General features: G+C 47.5%; 1 protein-coding gene across 1 annotated transcript; it reads right to left on the bottom strand.

Annotated features, from left to right (window-relative positions):
• Positions 1 to 586: 586 nt before the first annotated feature.
• YWHAH (tyrosine 3-monooxygenase/tryptophan 5-monooxygenase activation protein eta) lies at positions 587 to 12,463 on the bottom strand. The gene is made up of 2 exons (XM_026484899.4): positions 12,171 to 12,463; positions 587 to 2,055 (listed from the first exon to the last, which is right to left on the bottom strand). Exons 1-2 carry the CDS (start codon positions 12,255 to 12,257, stop codon positions 1,402 to 1,404), a joined length of 741 nt encoding a protein of 246 aa, XP_026340684.1. The 5' UTR covers positions 12,258 to 12,463; the 3' UTR covers positions 587 to 1,401.
• Positions 12,464 to 19,142: the final 6,679 nt, after the last annotated feature.

Genomic DNA, 19,142 nt, shown 5'->3' with positions numbered 1-19,142 from the left:
CCAGGACCCTGGGATCGTGACCTGAGCTGAAGGTGTATGTTTAACCGACTGAGCCAGCCAGGCGTCCTAGGAGGCCTATTTCAAAGAACACTCAAAGCTTTCTTAATTATAATCACTAAAGATTTCAGGGATCCATTTTATTATATCTAATACAGAAAGGATACGAAGAAAATGAGGACAGGTGTAAGCTCCGTATCTACCTTCAGTGTTAAATATCAACCGACATTCCAGTAGGGTGGGTCAGGCTACACCCTCCCAAGTTACACAGAAGCTTGACCTTTCCCTGGTCAGGTGCTGTAACTGAGGAAGACTGGGCATTTTGGTCGGCTCAGCTCCTGTACCAGCACCAGTTATCAGGAAGAGTGGATCAGAGAGGCTATGCCACTGGGTAGACAGAAAATAACTGAAAATTCATGAGTCTAATGTGTATACTGCAAAATGTGTAACGGAATCAGAGAGCAAGAAAACTTACTGTGCCAAAAATGCTTCGGTGTTTTAGAAACCAAAACCAGAATTCAAAATGGTAACCTGTTAAGAGAGCTCCTTGAGGAGGGGAGGGGGGAAATGAAAACCACATACATAGACATAATATCCCCAAAGCAGCATTTATTTACCCACTGAATTCCAAAACATTTAATTTAGAAGTCTGGCATTTCATAATCACCCATCTTGATTGACGTGGGCTGACACACACGGTGCTGTCAGGATACACAAGGACAATAGCCAAAGAGTTACAAAAAATAAATCCATGATTCTTAAACAATCACAACCAAAAAAAAAAAAAAAAAAGTTACAGGTATCAAAACTTTAGATGCATTGCATTGAAAAAGAAGGTTTGTGCACATAATTTAAAGAGGCAAAACAAGGCGCTACTGAAACCTCACGTTGAACAGTTTATTGTAAAGCTGATGGAAAGGAGGAGTGGTCTCTTTGTAATCAGCTTCCCTTAACAGTTTTCCATTAGCTGAAGAAAGAGGTGGGGGGTGAATTCATCTTTTGCATGCACAAGATGTACTGCTGAACAAAACACTATCAGCTTGTTTTACATGGATCATTTAAATATCAATCGTAGCCTGTGTTGGCTAATTCTCCTTTCTAAACTTCCCATTGCTTTTGCTTGGATTTCCCATAGATCAATAGGCATAGAATGCCTCATTCAGATCGCACTTGTCTGCACAATTCGAAAAGAGAGCCCCTAAGGGCTTAAAGCAACCATCAATCCAGCAATGCCCATGAAGATTTATCTGAAACTGCTTCCCAAGGGGCAGGAGAGCAGATCTGAGTAGCTGTGCTGCCAATACAGATAGGTTTAGCACTAGATATTTAGTGATTGTGGCAAGGAAGAATCAAGTGATGATGGGGGGTGGTGGGTGAAGGAAGGGCCTGGGACCCGGAGACTCTTCAGTTGCCTTCTCCTGCTTCTTCATCCTGCTGGTCGCTGGTCCAGAGGGTGAGGTTGTCTCGCAGCAACTGCATGATGAGCGTGGAGTCCTTATAGGAATCCTCGTTTAGTGTGTCCAGCTCAGCTATGGCATCATCGAAGGCTTGTTTGGCTAAGAGGCAGGCCTGCTCGGGTGCATTCTGGATCTCATAGTAGAACACGGAGAAGTTGAGGGCCAGACCCAGCCGGATGGGGTGCGTCGGCTGCATGTGCTCTTTGCTGATTTCAAAGGCTTCCTTGTAGGCAGCCTCGGAAGCTTCGACCACACTGTTTTTCTTCTCCCCGGAAGCTACCTCTGCCAAGTAGCGGTAGTAATCGCCCTTCATTTTCAGGTAAAATACCTTGCTCTCATACTGGAAATCATTGCAGTTCTTGATGAGGAACTTGTCGAGCAGCGCCAGGACATCATTGCACACTGTCTCCAGCTCCTTCTCAATCTTCTCCCGGTAAGCTTTAACTTTCTCCAATTTCTTTTCATTTCCATCAGCCATGGTTTTCTGCTCAATGCTGCTTATGACCCTCCAGGAAGATCGCCTGGCACCAACCACGTTCTTGTAGGCCACCGAGAGGAGGTTCCGATCTTCATTAGAAAGAGGTTCATTGAGCTCTGTCACCTGCAAAATCCCCAAAAGTTAAACACTGAGATCCAAATCCAAAAATCTTAGAAAGAAATCTTCCTTTGAACCTGATCAACAACCCTTCTCAAGCCAGCGTGGACAAGCTAGAGAAAAACCAATCAGACATGGATCCTCTCTGAAGGAAGACCGCAGTCTAAAAAGAAGAAATAAATACTTGAAACAAAATATTCAGTGATAAGGGATTTGAGAAATTCATAATTCGGGCCTTTTAAGATGTTGCCTTCATCTTGGTAGAGGTATGAGGATAAAGATAATCATGGAAAGACTGTGATGGTACACAGTGGTGGATGAAAAAGCCCTGCAAAAGGTACTGTCAACAATAAGATCATATAATTCCTTTGCCAAATGTTCAAAGATTATAGACCGGAAGTCCATTCCAGATTCTACTTCCAACTTTAAATTCTAGAAAGAACCAACCACACCTCCCTCAAATATATATTAATAGATAAGAGCATTCACAGATGAGATCAAACACAGGTCAAATGGCCAGTTTTGCCCTGAGTGGTTACACAAGAGAATCCCAATGGGACACTCAGACCTCCCCCAATCCAAATGGATACATTAGTGACAGGAATGTGCCCCCAGCCTCTGCGGAAAGGAAGCACTCAACAATAAGCTCTACTTTGACCTACCTGACAGGAAACCCTGCCTGGCCATCAAGGATGGAAGCACCAATTATTTTAAGAAGAAATGTTAAATTTCATAAATTTCATGTGTCTTTAGGTAGTTCATGATACCAACTCCAACCGAGCCAGCTATGTAGTTAGTAAAAAGGGAGTTGGACTTCGTTGTGTTGTTGAACTGTGTCCCCCAAAGTTACACTGAAGTCCTAACCTCGGGACCTGTGAATGTGACCTTATTGGGAAATAGGACCTCTACAGATGTAATCAAGTCAAGATGAGGTCACCCTGTATCAGAGTGGATCCTAAATCCAGTGACTGGCGCCCTTATAAGGAGTGGGAGATTTGGAGACACACGAACACAGGGAGAATGCCACGTGATGATGGAGGCAGAGATTGGAGTGATGTGTCTACCAGTCAAGGAACGCCAAGGATTACCAAGAACCACCAGAAGCTAAAGGAGAGGCAAGGAAGGATTTTTCCCTAGAGCCTTCAGAAGGAGCACGGCCCTGCTGACACCTTGATCTTGGACTTCTAACCTTCCCAAATGAAATAATATAATTTGCTGTTTTAAGCTACAAGCTTGTGGTACTTTGTTTGGCAGCCCAGGAAACTAATACAGACTTGGAATCAGAAAAACTTGGGTCTGGGCCCCAGCAAAGCCACTAATTTTCTAAATTGACTTCTACCTTTATAAAGTAGGGGGATGCCTTAATTATATGACTGGTAAAGGTCTTTAATTTTCGGGAAAAAAAAAAAGAAAAACATTTAGGAAATTTAGGAAACCATAAAACACTCAACAAAGAAAAATATTACTTAAACTATAAGGACAGAAATTCCTGCAACTAAGGGGAAAGGGTTAAATGCCAAGTTCAAGGGAGAAAGTTATTAACAGCATATTAAAACAGACAGCTTTAACACGAATTGAAACGACTCAGCAGTGCAGAATCAGAAATTCTAAAAGATTAAAAAAATTAACTCAAGAACATACGCAACAAATATAATCATTACGTGTAAAATTAGAAAACTGGTGCCAAGTTCTTCATTGTCTACTAGCAACCCCCTCCCCAATAAAAATACCAACAATTCCCCCAATTCCATGTCCCCAGCACATCTACTCTTTCTCAACAAATCCCTAGCCTGGGACTGTCTCCCCACCTCTGTCTACTCAATCAACCCCACCCCACTTTTCTCTTCAGTGGGGTCTTTGGCTACAGGCTGCCTCTGCCCATCCCCTGGGAGGACTGCCTGCAAACCAGGTTCCTCATTCCTCCTCACACCGTCTGAGGCTGAGTGGTCTCCACACTTTCCTCGGTGATCTGCCCCAGTCCCAGGCAATCTCTCTACTGAGCCCAAATCCATCCTCCCTTCAAATCCAGGTGAAGACCTGTAACCCCACTCACTAGGTTTTCTCCTCCAGCGAGTTCCTTCAAACACATATGCACATTTGTTTATTGGAAATATAAAGAAATTTTACAGATATTTAATTTGGTCTTTTAAGGAAGCAACCCTTATAAATCAAAATTGTCTTGAATCCTCTGACAAATCTCAGATTGTTGAATTCCCTCTCAAATGACTCACTTTTCCAGGGCAATATTCAGTAAAACACGAGGCTAGCACAGAATCCAAGACCTCCTTAGGTCCTGCAGTAAGTCAATCTAAGGGCACTTGACACTAAAATGCAAATGCTATCCCTAAGGAGTCACTAAGATTTCACCCTGTGGCTAATAAAGGTCCTTGTCAGATCCACAAAGATACACCAGGGTAACCCTCCAGAGCGTATCTTTAAAATTGAGTGCATATGTGAAATACAGAACACCCTTATCACCCAGGGTGTCTGTACAATAGACATTATCATCACTAAAAAACACAAAAAACCATAAGAAATCTGGAGTTTAGCCTGAGCTAGCTATGTGACCTTGTCTGCGGATCAAAAGTAAAATAAAGGGCACTGGCCTAAACCATTTCCAAGGACCTCTTTCAGCTCTAATATTCTAGGATTCTGTTTTTCCTGAGCAACAATAAAAGGTGTGGAAAGGTATGAGGTTGATATTAGTGTAAATGAAATTTGGTTGTATCTGTAGGTTTCAGGAATTCACGCGGCCCTTCTCCATCAGGAACAAACTGCCCAAAAAGGCTACTGGGCAATATTTATAATGACACCTTCAGAAGAAAAATCATTTAGCAGGAGTATTAGTGTTTATGTAACAATCATCTGGTTTCCTGCCAGTCTGAATGAATCACTATCAGCATCAGCTGAGTGTGACTAACAGCTAAGCAAGCATTGTTCTTAGAACTCCAGCCAGGACCTAACTAGGAAATAACTGGATACATTTAAATATAGTATTTTTAACACTCCTGGGTTACAACTCAGTTAAGAAAGGGAAACTTATGGAAGGAAGATCATTTTATTACTTTATAACTGAGCTTTTCCCAGGTTGGAAAAGTACAGAACGAAGTGAAATCAGACGGCCTATTGAAACAAACAAGACTTACAGCCAGGCTTGATTTGTCAGCACCGGCTCCCAGTATTTCAAATTCCAAACTACTGGAGGCAGGAGAGCTAGTGAAGTCTGGTCACACACCAAGAGAAGCAGACACTGGGAGGCATGTAGTGCAGGAGAAAGGAAACCACAGCCACCAGTCCCAACCCCGCGGATACTGAAGCAGCTGGACGGCTGCATCACAGCCTATGGACATGACTTAGTGCAGCTTTACAATGATAAATTTCCGAATGGTTTCTTATCGGGAACGTGAAGCAAAGACAAGACACAGAATTTACAAGACAGAGAGACCTGCCCAATGGTTCCCAACCTGCTCTCTACTCCAGCCAGTTTCAACACACCCTCATTTCTGCCACACACCGGCTACCCTCAGGACAGCCATTCTTGACATGACGTCTTCGTGTGGCAGCACCCCCTCTAAGGGACTCCTCAGCTCCATTCACCTGTCCACCTCCCACCCCACTTAATCCTACTTACACCCTTTCCAAAAACCCTAAGTTGGTGGACCATTCCCATTTATAAAGGCCTATCTCTCCACCTCCCTTAAGGATTGGACTCTAGGCCGGCCACCCAACTGATGTCCTGACTCATGTCCTTACCCTACCGCCACCTTTGGCTGCGCCAACTCCCAGCCCAGGGGCACTCACTTGACCCCATTTCCTCTGCTCTGGGACTACACAGCAGTACTAAAAGTTACAAATAACCTGATAGGCTACTAACTCATTTATCTTCCTATGACACCATTCGCTTACTCAAAAATCCCTAAGGGCTCCTCCCACTAACTCACCAGGCAATAAACTATGTGTTTGTGAGTAAAAATAGATCCACTGCCAAAAATAGCACAGGAACTATTTGGGAAAACTTAAAGTTCTTAATCTGGGAAATATCTAACCTCAAAAGTAATACTGAGCAAACAAAAAATGCCACCCCTGGACTGCCAGGCCACATTGCCAAAGTCAGGGTAAACGTTACTTCTCCTAAAGGGCACTCCCACCCTTCAGAGCTACACACACCCACTACTATCCCATCTTTTATAGTTACCCACACCCACTTGCTACCAACAGGCTTGCTTTTGATATAAGAGTTTACAACAGGAGAAAACAATTCTCATGAACAATTAGGTCAACATAACCACATCATAAAATCTTTAAGTTCTTTGGTAGAGTCCTGTATGTATTTTTTAAAAAAAGAAGAAAGAAAAAAGGGGGAAAAAAGGGGAGAGTCGGGGGAAGGAAGAAAGCTTTTTATTGGTGACTCTTCCCCTATCCTCCGAGTGAAGATTCTGCCTGGTCCCAAGGTAGCAAACTATCCATCTGTCACCACTTGCCCAGGCCTGGAAAGACCACTCCCTGTCCTCATTCGGGCTGCAGTTCTAGAAAGCCAAAGAGAAGCTAGACTTCAAGCTTAGAGCAGATGAGTTCAGGTAGTTAATAACCACTCAAAGCTTAACATTAGTCAAAATAGCCACCTTTGGATCACGGAGAGACTGCCTTTTCTTACTCTTGACATAAATGAACATTTTCGTAGGGACTGGCAGGGATTAAATACAACCCATCTGGGGCGCCTGGGTGGCTCAGTCGTTAGGCGTCTGCCTTCGGCTCAGGACGTGATCCTGGCGTTCTGGGATCAAGCCCCACATCGGGCTCCTCCGCTGGGAGCCTGCTTCTTCCTCTCCCACTCCCCCTGCTTGTGTTCCCTCTCTCGCTGGCTGTCTCTCTGTCAAATAAATAATAAAATCTTTTAAAAAATAAAATAAAATAAAATAAATACAACCCATCTGAATGGCATTGCTGCTACTGTCCCTGGAGGCACCAGCACTGAAAGCTTCAGAAGCTGTGCCAAGTCCTGGTTGCATGGAAGTGCCACCAGCCACCACCCTACAGGAAAGCCACTGCAGCGAGGAGTGCGAAGAGCACCCTAACAGCACAGCAGACCGGTGGCCTCAACTTGGACACTAGGAGGAATTTTACCAATACCCCAGACAATGAAATGTTAGGGCCTATCAGCTTATCAAATACACTTAAAAAAAAAAAAAGTGGAAAAACAACTGGTGCCAAGGATACGAAACAATTTCTTAAAATACCATGAGTATAATTTAACATAGTTCTGCACTTAATTCATAGCAGGAATTCAAATTCAATTAATACTTTGCTTAAGCTAAAAAAAACTGGTGTTCAGGAGAACAAGCAAAATCCAAATGTGTAAGTCTGCCTTTTACACTCCCCTGCTACAGCTAAGAACCATACGTGCTGGATTCTGTTTTTAATCAAACTTGGCAAAAATGACTTACATCTGATAGATGAAATTACTTGTTCACGAAGCCTACTTGTGTAAAGGGCCTGCAAGTTAGTCACCAATAATGACTAATATACCAGAACGTATATTAGAAATATCCCTTTCAGGGGCGCCTGGGTGGCACAGCGGTTAAGCGTCTGCCTTCGGCTCAGGGCGTGATCCCGGCATTATGGGATCGAGCCCCACATCAGGCTCCTCCGCTATGAGCCTGCTTCTTCCTCTCCCACTCCCCCTGCTTGTGTTCCCTCTCTCGCTGGCTGTCGCTATCTCTGTCAAATAAATAAATAAAATCTTTAAAAAAAAAAAAAAAGAAAAGAAATATCCCTTTCAGGGGCGCCTGGGTGGCGCAGTCGTTAGGCGTCTGCCTTTGGCTCAGGGCGTGATCCCGGCGTTCTGGGATCAAGCCCCGCATCAGGCTTCTCTGCTGGGAGCCTGCTTCTTCCTCTCCCACTCCCCTGCTTGTGTTCCCTCTCTCGCTGGCTGTCTCTCTCTATCTGCCAAATAAATAAATAAAATCTTTAAAAAAAAAAAAAAAAGAAAGAAATATCCCTTTCATGATCCCGGGGTCCTGGGATCAAGCCCTGCGTCAGGCTCCCTTCTCCCTCTCCCCACCCCCTACTTGTACTCTCTCAAGCACTCTCTCTAATAAATGAATGAAATCTTAAAAAAATATATATATATTTTATCCCTTAGCCTAGTGGCCCATTATTATACAGTGGTTAGAGTTCTAAATTCAAGAGTTCAAATCTTGGCTTCACAACTTGACCTCGAGAAAATTAACCTCTTTAAACCTCATTTGTAAAATGAAGTTAACAACTATCCATAGCAAAGTTGTTAAGAAAATTATATGAGAACGTATACAAGGGAGTAATAGCTACCATTTACTGAATGCCTTATAAGTAAAATATAAGTTCCATAAACTTGACAAATTGTAACATAGAAAACACATTTGGGATATCTCCTTCCAAACTATTTCTGGAAGTGTGACACTGCATTATACCACTAATACGAAATTACAGACAAAGCTCCGTGAACTGTTCACCACCTGAACTCCTTTTAATGCAGGCTACCGCAAGAATCCAGAACCCTCTTTCCTTCCTCAGCCAATATATGGCAAAGCAATACTTACATTACAAATGACCACTTAGTGGGCAATAATACTCTCTAGTTTATACATATTTCAAACTACAGTACTGATGTGGCTTTAAGATTTCACACTAACCACAATTTTGGTACACCTCAAAATCATCCTTAGTTTTAATATCTGCATCACGGTATGTCTCACCCTGAGCCACTCAGCTGAGCTCTCCTTTTATACACCGCCTGCTTGTTCATTCCCCCACTTCCCATAATCTCACAGCTGTTGGAATAAGAGCCTTTGGCCACTGGTTGGGCCAAGTGCCTCTTCCTCTCAAACTGTTTCTTCAAGCTGCAGCTTTGTTTCCTGCACTCAAGATTTTTACAGATATTCTTCAAGTCCTTCAGATGTATTTCTCTGCCCTTTGCCAACTTTGTAATCAACTGTATCAATGTTAAAAAACACACCATGCTATCCCAAATAATTCTGATGTTTTATAAATTAACAATTACAATCTATGTTTTAATATAAAATAGCTGACTTAAGGCAATAAGAGACATGAATGAATGATGCCCACCCATGAGTATTCACCAGAAATCTCGTTATTTACTCTCTTTCCTTAAATCACGTAAGTCTAATGCACTGACATTTTTATCCCCCTTTATAGGTTTATTTCACTTTCTCATAAGATGGTATGATACCCATTTTTCGCAGGTTACAATTTGGGTAAGGTCATTCCAGGCCCCCAGCCTAGAGAGGACCTGGGTTCTTACCATCTTTCTCAATGCATTTTCCTACCGTTTCACTCTTTGTAAGCTGCTAGATATGAGATGAGGAGATCTTGAAGACACTCCAGTTCACTTCAGAAGCATTTCTTGCCTCTTCAAATTATGGGGTGAGGCAGGGAACTGCAGTTCTCAAATGACTGGAGGCAACGCTATTGTTTCCAATATGCATGAGTTTTCTTAAAGCTTACCAACACCATCCTCCAGGTGACGCTGGTACCATAAGGAACATCAATGATTACAGGCAGGCATTTATTAGGTGACCATTTAAGTTATAAAGAAAACAGAAAACAAGTTAGAAGAATAAAGACTGAAAAATGACTTGATAGCAACACCAGCATTACTAGCTTTACACTTCCAAGGACTTGAAGCCAAGAGATGTTAAGTTTCAAGGTTACAGAGTGGTGACATCAGAACATCTCACTCAGGTGCGCTGCTCCGTCTACCCTAGAACAGTCTACTTACCTGCCCTTCCATCACCCTGAAGAAAACCCACACAAACCCAGAGAGTTACCAGAATTCCCTTTTTTCAAAAGCTCTACTTTAAGCCTACAATATTAATAAAATGGGGACTGAGTTTAATGTACAAATATCAACTTGATAGGTAAACATAAGAAACTGTCTTCCACTGAACCCTGCCAAGTCCTTTCCAATGAATATATTCCATTAATTTAGATGACAAAAAAAGTTCTGACTTTTTAAAAGGAGTTACACTGAAGGAATGGTTTATCGCAATTATCAGATGACATAATTGGAGCTTAGATTGATTTTTCAATGCTGGATGGCTTATCCAACCCATAAATCATTTCAGATAGATATTACAGATTCTCAACACATGAGAGAGCCCATTAGTTTGCAAAATGCTACCTTTAAGCCTCAGAGAAAATCTGTGAACACAAGTTTCTAGCTATAGGACAGCATTATTCAAGCCTGCTTATGAAGACCAGAAAGCCATCTTGTTCTAACTGTACTTCTTTCTGGTTACATCTCTCAGTCCTTTCCTTACTTCCCATTTCAAGTTGCCTCAGGTTTGCCAGAGCTCCAGAATGTCCTTTCTAGTCATTTTCCCTTAACCTCAATTCACCCTTACTGAAGTCCCACTCACAGCATAAGTGAGGGCCTCACTAAAATGTCTAGAGAGCCCTCAGCCTGCACAATCCCAGTACCACTCCATCACGGGGGAGAAGACACTCACTCAAGTGTGACTTGCTGTGTGAACAGAAGTGGCTCTTAACCCAAAGAAAATTAAGCTCAGAACCCCTTCAGAGGAAATGTATTCATAGATTCTGTAAAATTTGCAAAATTAATATATTTTACATTCGTGTCCTTAAAGAGGGCCCCCTGAATTACAAAGACTTCAGATCCCAGACCTAGATTGTCCCTGGTTTAGACTGTCTAACCTGTGACAGTATGCCTGGGCTCAAATCAGGATCACCGATTTATCAACAAATGAGTGGTACTGCTGGTTTCCTAACACACCTAGTGCCATGTGTAATAAGAACACCACACAAGAAAGATACCTCTTCAAGTGTCTTTCTTAGCTGGATAATACTAAATACTGACCTCAGCAACCTATTTCATATGATATTAATATCAAAAACCTTAAAAGCAGATTTTCAAATGATTCTGCAATTTTAGGGAGCCTCTTGATTTGTGGATTTATAAGAAATCTCACAAGGCCAGCAAAAGGACGAATGAGCCATAATGCAGGCAGTAACTGTCAAGCTTCAGCCCGCTAAAAATTGCCATGACCGCTGGTTAGGGTGCAGATTTCTGAGTCCCAACCCTAGAGCTGCAGGATCTTTAGGTCTAAGATGGGGTCCAGGCGGATCCTCCCAGGTCTCCAGAGGATGTACACTGGTTGAACATAGCAGGTTGGTGGCCGTCAGTTGTAGCTCTACCACCGTGTGACCTTGACACAGAGAAGTAATGTTCATTTAGAGAAAAGGTAAAATAAAGTTAAGAGACAGGGACAGTAAGAGGATAACCGGAACTCTTAGTCTCATATATGCAGGTGGTGTCTGATCCACGGTATGTGCTAGGGTGTGGCTGGGCACGAGTCCTTCACCGGAAATCAAGCTGCAGAATCAATCTATGAAGATCTCGGGAATGCAAAGGGACACAGCCCTGTCCTGCCAAGAAGTCACGTCTCATTTTAATCTCCAGGCAGATGCTCCCTGCATCAGACCTGGGAGTGGGGCCCCACACCCACCGCCCTCCGCCCTCCAGCTCGCGACTACGTCTAGACTGCAGAGTGGGGGGTCTTCGCACACAAAGCCAGACCCGGGCGTGGGAAGATGGAACGAGAACGATTCCGGCGAGCAGAGCATAACAGATCGGAATCACACAGACTCCATTCAGGTCGTGGCAGAGAAAACCAGGAGAGACAGGGCGCCACTCACTAGGTGATTCTTTATTCCAAGTTGGGGTATGGAGGAAGGCGAGAGGGAGGTGAGCCCCCACGTTGGGCAGAACGGTCTAGAACGAGGAATGTGGCTCTCTCACGTTTCCTCGGGCACCCCCCCCCACCCAAGGCTCCGAGCTGGGATGCGGCGACCCCCGCCCGCCTGAAAGGGGCCACTGTCGCCCACCCATCCTCGTGGGGCTGCATTCCTCCCCCGAGACCCCACCCGGGCCCAGCCGCAGGAAATGGCGGGGCGGGCGCGGGAAGCGCGGGCTGCCGGCGGGCGGCCGCGCCCAGAGAGGTCGCGGGGTCGCCCCGGGCCCGGAGGGAGATGCCGCCCGGCCGCCCATCCCTCCCCTACGCCGGGCCTCACAGCCGGCCAACCCGGCCTCCCGGCGCGCTCACCGCCTTCATGGCGGAGGCCATGTCGTCGTAGCGCTCCGCCTGCTCGGCCAGCCGCGCCCGCTGCAGCAGCTGCTCTCGGTCCCCCATGTCGCTCGTGGCTTGGCCTCGCCTAGCGCCCGCACCGCTCGCCCGCTCGCCCGCCCGTGCGTCTGCTCCCTAGTCGCCGCGGAGGCCGCCGCCGCGCACGCGCACTGGCTCGCCGGCCGGCCCAAGGCTGCTGGCTGCAGGCAGCGCCGCTGATCGCGCCCTCTCGCTGGCTCGCCCCGCACGCTGTGGCTCGCGCTGCCGTCGCCGCCGGGGGAGGAGAGGCGGCCGCGCGGGGGGATGGGAGGACGGAGGACGCCTGCGCAGTGGGAGCAGCCGAGCCTGGCGGCGGGGAGCGGCGGGAGTGGGAGGGGGGGAAGGGCGGGCCGGCCCTAACGGTCTATTTCAAGGTGACGTCACCTACTATAAATAGCTGCCGCTGCCGCCGCCGCCGCCGCCGCCCCCGCCGCCCCGCCCGAGAACTGCGCAGGCGCCCTGTGAGTGCTGCATTTTACCACCGCATAGGTGGAGGTGGGAGAAGGGAGAGTAGGGTGGGGACTGGGGAGCCCGAGGAGGGGGCGCGGTGATGGCGGTTGCCTGGGTTGTTCAGTGTCACAGGTCCTCTTTGAAGCGCGTCTCTGAGGCCAGGTTGGAGGTCTGGCTTGAGAAGGGCCCAAAAAGCAAATGACTCTACTGTTTCGAGAAACCAAGGAGGTCGTGTGCCCCGAGAGGCGGGCCGGGACCGCCCCCGCCGTCTCGCCAGCCTCGAGCCCAGGCTGGCCCATGGGCTCCTTGGGGAGGCACCCTGTGCTTGGATGCATACTGGCAGGGGTAGGATCGGGTCTGGACTTTGGGGACAGCACCCCACCTGCCACTCCCAAACACATATTTCACACCCATCGGGCTGCAGAGCTGTCCTCCCACCTTTATAAGTGACTTTGGGCATACCGTGCATTCCATGAGAGGAGGGACAGGATGGCCTGACTGGGATGAGTAACATGACATCTACTAGGAGCCAGCCCAGTGCTATGCCTGTATAGGCATAAACATATGTAATCCTCACAGTCCACCCCGCATGTGGGCACAGCTGATCTCCCCATTTTTCAAAGCCAGATTAGTGACTTACTCAAGGTTACACAGCCAGCCCTTAAGTGGTGGAGCCAGGGTCTAAGTTCAAACCCAGGCTGAACTTCCTTTTGTGGCAAAGAGAGGGATAGGCTGACTGGTCACTAAGCCCGTCCCAGTTGTGGCATTCTACACTGAGGGTCCCTCATGCCAGGCCCTGGGCTGGGCCTTCGACAAACTAGGAAAATCCCAAAGACTGAAACATAGCCTCACTTAAGTACAGCATGCCAAGGGAAGCTCAGGAGAAGGGACCTTAGGCTCTTTGAGAATTTTGTTGCATGCTCAGCACTGGGGAAAGGAGTGGCTATAGAATAAGTAAGATACGTCCTCTTGTCTCATAAGCTAGATCTAAATACACAAGTGCAGGTAAGCTGGACCTTGAGGCTGATGAGAGTCAGGGAAAAGGTATTAGGAAGTGGGGGTCCTGCACAGACAAAGGCTTAGCAGTTAGGACAGAAACAAAATCTGAGAGACGGTGAGAAGAAAGGCCTGGCAGTGAGAAATGAGGTTGGGCAAAACAAGGTAATGGAGTGTTTTAAATGCCAACCTGAAGATTTGAGTCATTATCCTTAGATAATTGGGAACCAGAAGAGGTGTGGAAATCCTATTTCAAGCCAAGAATCTTGCTCTGGAGAGTAAGATGCATTTGAAGGGAGAAGAGAGGGACTGGATCTTGGCTTTACCCTCTAGCAATTAGACTGGAAGGACTGTTAAATGCACTGTAGAATAGAAATCCTGAAATGTCCAGGGTGGCAGGACATTTAGAGTCACTGTCATCCAACTCTTTATCCCATAGAAGGAGAAACTGAGGTCTGAGGAGGAGGAGAGGCTAACCCCAGTGAGTGAGCAAAGCTGGGGTCTCCATACCAGGTCTCCTGTTTTTGGGCCTTCTTCTTCCTGCTGTGATGCCAAAAGGAAGACCTCGGTACCCATGTAACAGGATTTCAGTGTGAGTCTGAGAGGAGGCCCCCACCACAGGTTTCACCAGGCTTTGAAGGGTCACCTTTGCTAACTACAAATGGAATTGAGGTTAACAAACCAGGCTGATTTTTCCCCTGGTGGATATCTTTAAAGAGCGTGATAGATGATAATTAATTGTCCACCCTCTCTCCATGAAAATGGGGTGCCAGTGAGAGGTGGGAGGAGGGCCAGCACTGGGGGGATTTCTGTGGTTCCTTCTAGCTCTTAGAGCCCTTCTAGCTTTTCTGATCATGTTTGACTCAGATAGATTTCAAAACAGTGAAAATTAGGTAGATTAGGGCATTCTAATTCTAATAAATGTCAAATGGTTCTCCCATGAAGCTTTTCTTTCCTTCTCACCAAAGTTCACTGTCTCCATTTCCTCACCTCCCTCCCACCCACCTCTCAGTCCAGCGTACTCTGGGTCTGTCTGCCCCTACTCTTTCACCCAGATGGCTCTCACGGTGGCCACCAGCAAGTAGCCTCCTGTTGTCACTCCAAGAGCATTTCATAGTTCTCATCTTCCTGGCCCTCTTGACTACACTGGGCACAACTGCTCTCCCTTCCTAGACAGGCTCTCCTCTAAGCTTCCATGACCCTGCACCCTCCTGGCCTCCCTCTGCTGCTCCTCTCCTCTGGTCTCCTGTGTGGGCTTGTCTTCTTGGCCTACCGTGAAATACTGGGGTTCTGCCCCAGGCCCTCTGCTCTTCTTACTCTGTCCTATCCTGGGCGACTCCAACCACACCCACTCTTGAGGGAACATATGCCACATTCCTAGCTCTGGGCAAGGAGCTTTGCAGAAATGGGTATATTTTTTTCCCTCAAGATTCCCCCCTGTAAGGTAGGTACAATTTCCATTCCCATCTTATGGATGGGGTAACTGGCTCGAAAATGTTCCATGATTTGGGGTGTTATACACAACTAATGAATTGTTGAACACTACATCAAAAACTAATGATGTACTATATATTGGCTAACTGAATGTAATAAAAAATAAATTTTAAAAAATATTCCATGATTTGAATAGTCACAGCTGGTAATCAGCGGAGTCAGGATTTGAACTCAGGTCTGTCAGACTCCAAACCTGATAGCCCAATGTTACCCTTTGGTGTTAGCTGAGAAGGGCTCAAGGTGTGACTCCCTTCCAGGGTGTTCAGATTGTAAAAAGTACACACAAGCCTCCTCACCTGGAGCCTGCACACTCTGGCCAGCACCCATTTCACCCTTCAGAAAGGACTGCCAACTCCTGAAAGCCTTACACATAAAGCCCAGGACAGCTGCCTTGGACGGGACACGTACTGCCAGGGCTCTAAGTCCCATCAATAAACATGGCCTTTGAACAACTCCAGAGAGAGCCCCTGAACCAGGTCAAGGGGACTAACGATTAAGGCCAAACACACCGTGTTGCCCAGAGCTCAGAGCAAATAAATCCTCAGTGCAGAGGTCACGTCGGCTGCATCTTTGTCTGCTCCAGGGTCTCACTCCGGGAACAGAGCAATCTGTCCCTGGCTCCCTGAGGACATGTGAGTGGTGTGATGGGGAAGAAGGATCTGAACTTAGTTTCAAGTTCTACTCTGCCAGTTACCAGCTGAGTACCTTTGGGCAAGTCCCTAAAACAGGACTAACCACACATATCACACCTATTTCTTTGGGTGGGGGATTGGCAAGAGCATGTATGTTCCCCACATGTGCGGCGCTGGCCCACGGGAGGCACCAGCCGTCACGACCATAGAACAAATAATTCCTTGCTGCATCCCACCCTGAGCCAGGGGTAACGACTCTTCCCCCTGCAGCACTGGATTTCCAAAGCAATGCCAGAACCTGCCGCCAGCACCAAGTGAATAGGTGACCCAGAAAAGGCACGTCCTGGTTTTTTTTTCCTCGGGTACTCTGGAACACTCTGAGGTCCCTGAGAAGTCTGGCCTCAAGGGACATACTACAGAGGAGACCTGGTATTGTTCTGGAGAGATGGCTTTCACACTGTTGGCATGGTTACCATCTTCAGCAGGAGGGGCTGCGTGCCCACAGATTAGTGTCACCCAGAAAGGATGTTAGGGTTTTTTTCTCCTCAGTTGCAGGCCTCTTGCTGCCCAGGTAATCCTTGCTGAACCAATGATAACACCACCACCAACAGCATTGGCAGTAACTGGCCAAGGGTTGACACTTTCCCCCTTATATTATCTCACCAAATTCTTACAACTCTTCGAAGGACGTTGTTATCCCCATTATATGGATGAGGAAAATGAGACCTAGAAAGGTCACCCGCAGCCTCCCAGTCACGCTCACATTCTGCCACTTGCTGTGGCCCCATGTCCTTTTGCTGATACCAAATTGCACTCCACCCCTTCCCACCCGCCGCTCTGTGTCTGAGACCAGCCTGAGCCCACAGATTTCAGAACCATCCAGAGCCCTTCGCCACTCTTGTCAAAGCCCACTTTGGGAGCAGATCAGCTCCCCAAGGCAGCTTTTGGTATTATGAAGTGTGAAAATGTCCTGGTAGCCGCCATCTGTGAGCTAGTGGAGCTCAGAGCCCATTCTCAGCACCCGCCCCCCGCAAGCTGGTTCAGAGCAGTTCAGCTCTGAGGGAAGAAGGCGAAGCTGTTCCCCATGGAACCACAAAAAGGCTTTTTTTTGCTTCAGTTCTGCTGATGGTCAAGGAGCTTGTGTTTCTTTGCGAGAATTTTCTAGATTCTTTGGCTGGAACCATCCGGATAATTGTCTCAAGCTTCTGTGTGATTCCCACCGAGGTGGAACCAGGGGGGAGGGGTTGTGCGGTGCGTGAGAGTGCCGGACTTCCCCTCTCTGAGCCTTGGACTTCTTGTCTGTGAAATGGGAGTCTGCACTGACGGATGGAAGAGTTCGTTCTTTCTTCCAGCTCTGAAGGTCTAGGGTATTTCACTGTTGGAGGTTCCCCAAACAACAGCATGGCAACTCAAGAGGATGGAACTGGGATGCTTCAAAGGTCCAGTGTTTCCAGCCCAAGTCGAAACGTGGAGTGGAGGAGGGTAACAGGGACCTACTCCATAGCAGGCCGGGGGGCAGCAGTCTGCCAGTGCACGTCCACTCGGTTAAGGTAAGGTCAGTATTGTCATTCCAGTTTTACAGATGAGGAAACTGAGGCCCAGGGAGGTTAAGTGTCTTGCTCAACTGCAGCACAGACAGCAGGGGGAGGAGCCAGCATCCAGACCCACTCTACCTTCACCATTCTCTCCACTGCTGCCCCAGACCTCCTGAGAGCCTTTTGGTTGTTGAGCTGTGAGCATAACCGTCCTCCACTGCTGCTTAAACCACACCCTGGGAGGTAAACGAGGGGGTCGCTGAGTTTCTACTAAGGTTTCCTGCCAGGCAACTGTGCTAAAAAAAAAAACCATCTTTTCCTACCTAGTATGTTAGTAGGAGGTGAGCAGATTGCGACAGCCTTCTGTCTTCTTCCAGACAACAGTGACAGGCTGGCCCCCACTCAGGAGACAAAGGGACCTGGAAGGACCAAAGCTGAAGGCTGATCCCAGGGGCCTGGCCTCTGCAGACAGGGGAAACACAGACCCACTGCAGACCCACTGGGGTCATAGATAGGATCCTCCCCCCCACCCCTCACCCTGCTTAAAAGATATAAGCTCCTCTGTCCTGCCCTTTCCTCACATGCCCCTGGGCCACCTTTCCAAGCTCATCACCTACTCCCTGAGCATCCTAGGTTCGCCAAGTTCCCAGACTCTGCACACGAGTTTCCACCAACTAGAATGTCCTTTCCCATCCTGCTGCCTCTTCCTCTGCTTTGAAGTCCTTTAATGCCCAGCTGAGACCTCACCTCCTCAAGGGAGCCTTCCAGGTTCTCCATCAGGAAGCACTCTCCCCTCTGTCCACTCCCCCAGGACTCTGGTATCCACCACGTGCACAGAGTTATTTTGGTAAGGTTGATATGTACTAGCCAGCTGTTAGGCACCAAGCATGATGCTGTGCAATTTCACATATGATCGCATTTAATCCTCATGACAACGATGAGGTTGGGATTCCTCTTACACCCACTCAGGCGGATGGGGAAACTGAGGCTCACTTACCCACGGTCATGGAGCTAGTAGGGGCAGTCAGGATGTGCACCCAGGTCTTTCTGACCGTCAAGTTCATGTTCTTTGTCACTAATACCACCGGCTTCCCACTTCCTAAGGAAGGTGCCATTTCCCTTGCAGAATGGAAACACTGGGGAATCATTCCTCATCTGAGCCCCCACCCCGGGGCGCACCTCTCCACCAGCGTTGAATTGGATCCGATCACACCTTGTGCACACTGCAGAAATTCCACCACTAGAGTCCTCTTTGTGAGTGGCAAGGTCTTTCAGGAGGCGGAGCACTTTTAATCAGCTGACAGCCAACTGACTGTCAAGCTGGGGGAAAGATAAGCTAAGGGAGGGAGCAGGGGCAAGATTGCAGGTCAGAGGAGGCTGAAAGGCAGCAGAGGGCTGCTGGGTTGAATGTGGCAGTTACGCAGACCCTCCTCAAGTCCTCTTCCACAGTAGCTGGGGAAGCCTGGGCAGGGGCTGCACCTTTCTGAGCTTCGGTTTCCTCCTTCGTGAGATGGGCCTGTTGCAACAGAGCTTGCTGTTCACACTAGACACCCGGGCTTCCACCGGGAGGAATGAGGTGGTGCTGAGTGGGTGCTGCCTCCTGGGACAGCTGGAGGATCAGCCCGGCCTGAAATGCTCTCCCCGTGAAATCACTGGGTCGTAAAGGCCTGGGGGCACCCAGAACTCACAGGATCACAGACTCACGATAACGGTCTTAGAGACAGCTCAGGTTGGCTTTCTCGCTCTCAGAGACAGCACAGCGTGGTGGAGGGATAGCCAGCTCTGGCAGCAGATGGGCCTGGTTC

Source organism: Ursus arctos, unplaced genomic scaffold (assembly GCF_023065955.2).
Source record: "Ursus arctos isolate Adak ecotype North America unplaced genomic scaffold, UrsArc2.0 scaffold_34, whole genome shotgun sequence".
In the NCBI taxonomy this organism is placed as follows: domain Eukaryota; kingdom Metazoa; phylum Chordata; class Mammalia; order Carnivora; family Ursidae; genus Ursus; species Ursus arctos.
The sequence above is the reverse complement of the archived record's forward strand: the minus strand, read 5'-3'. Positions and strand labels throughout refer to the sequence as shown.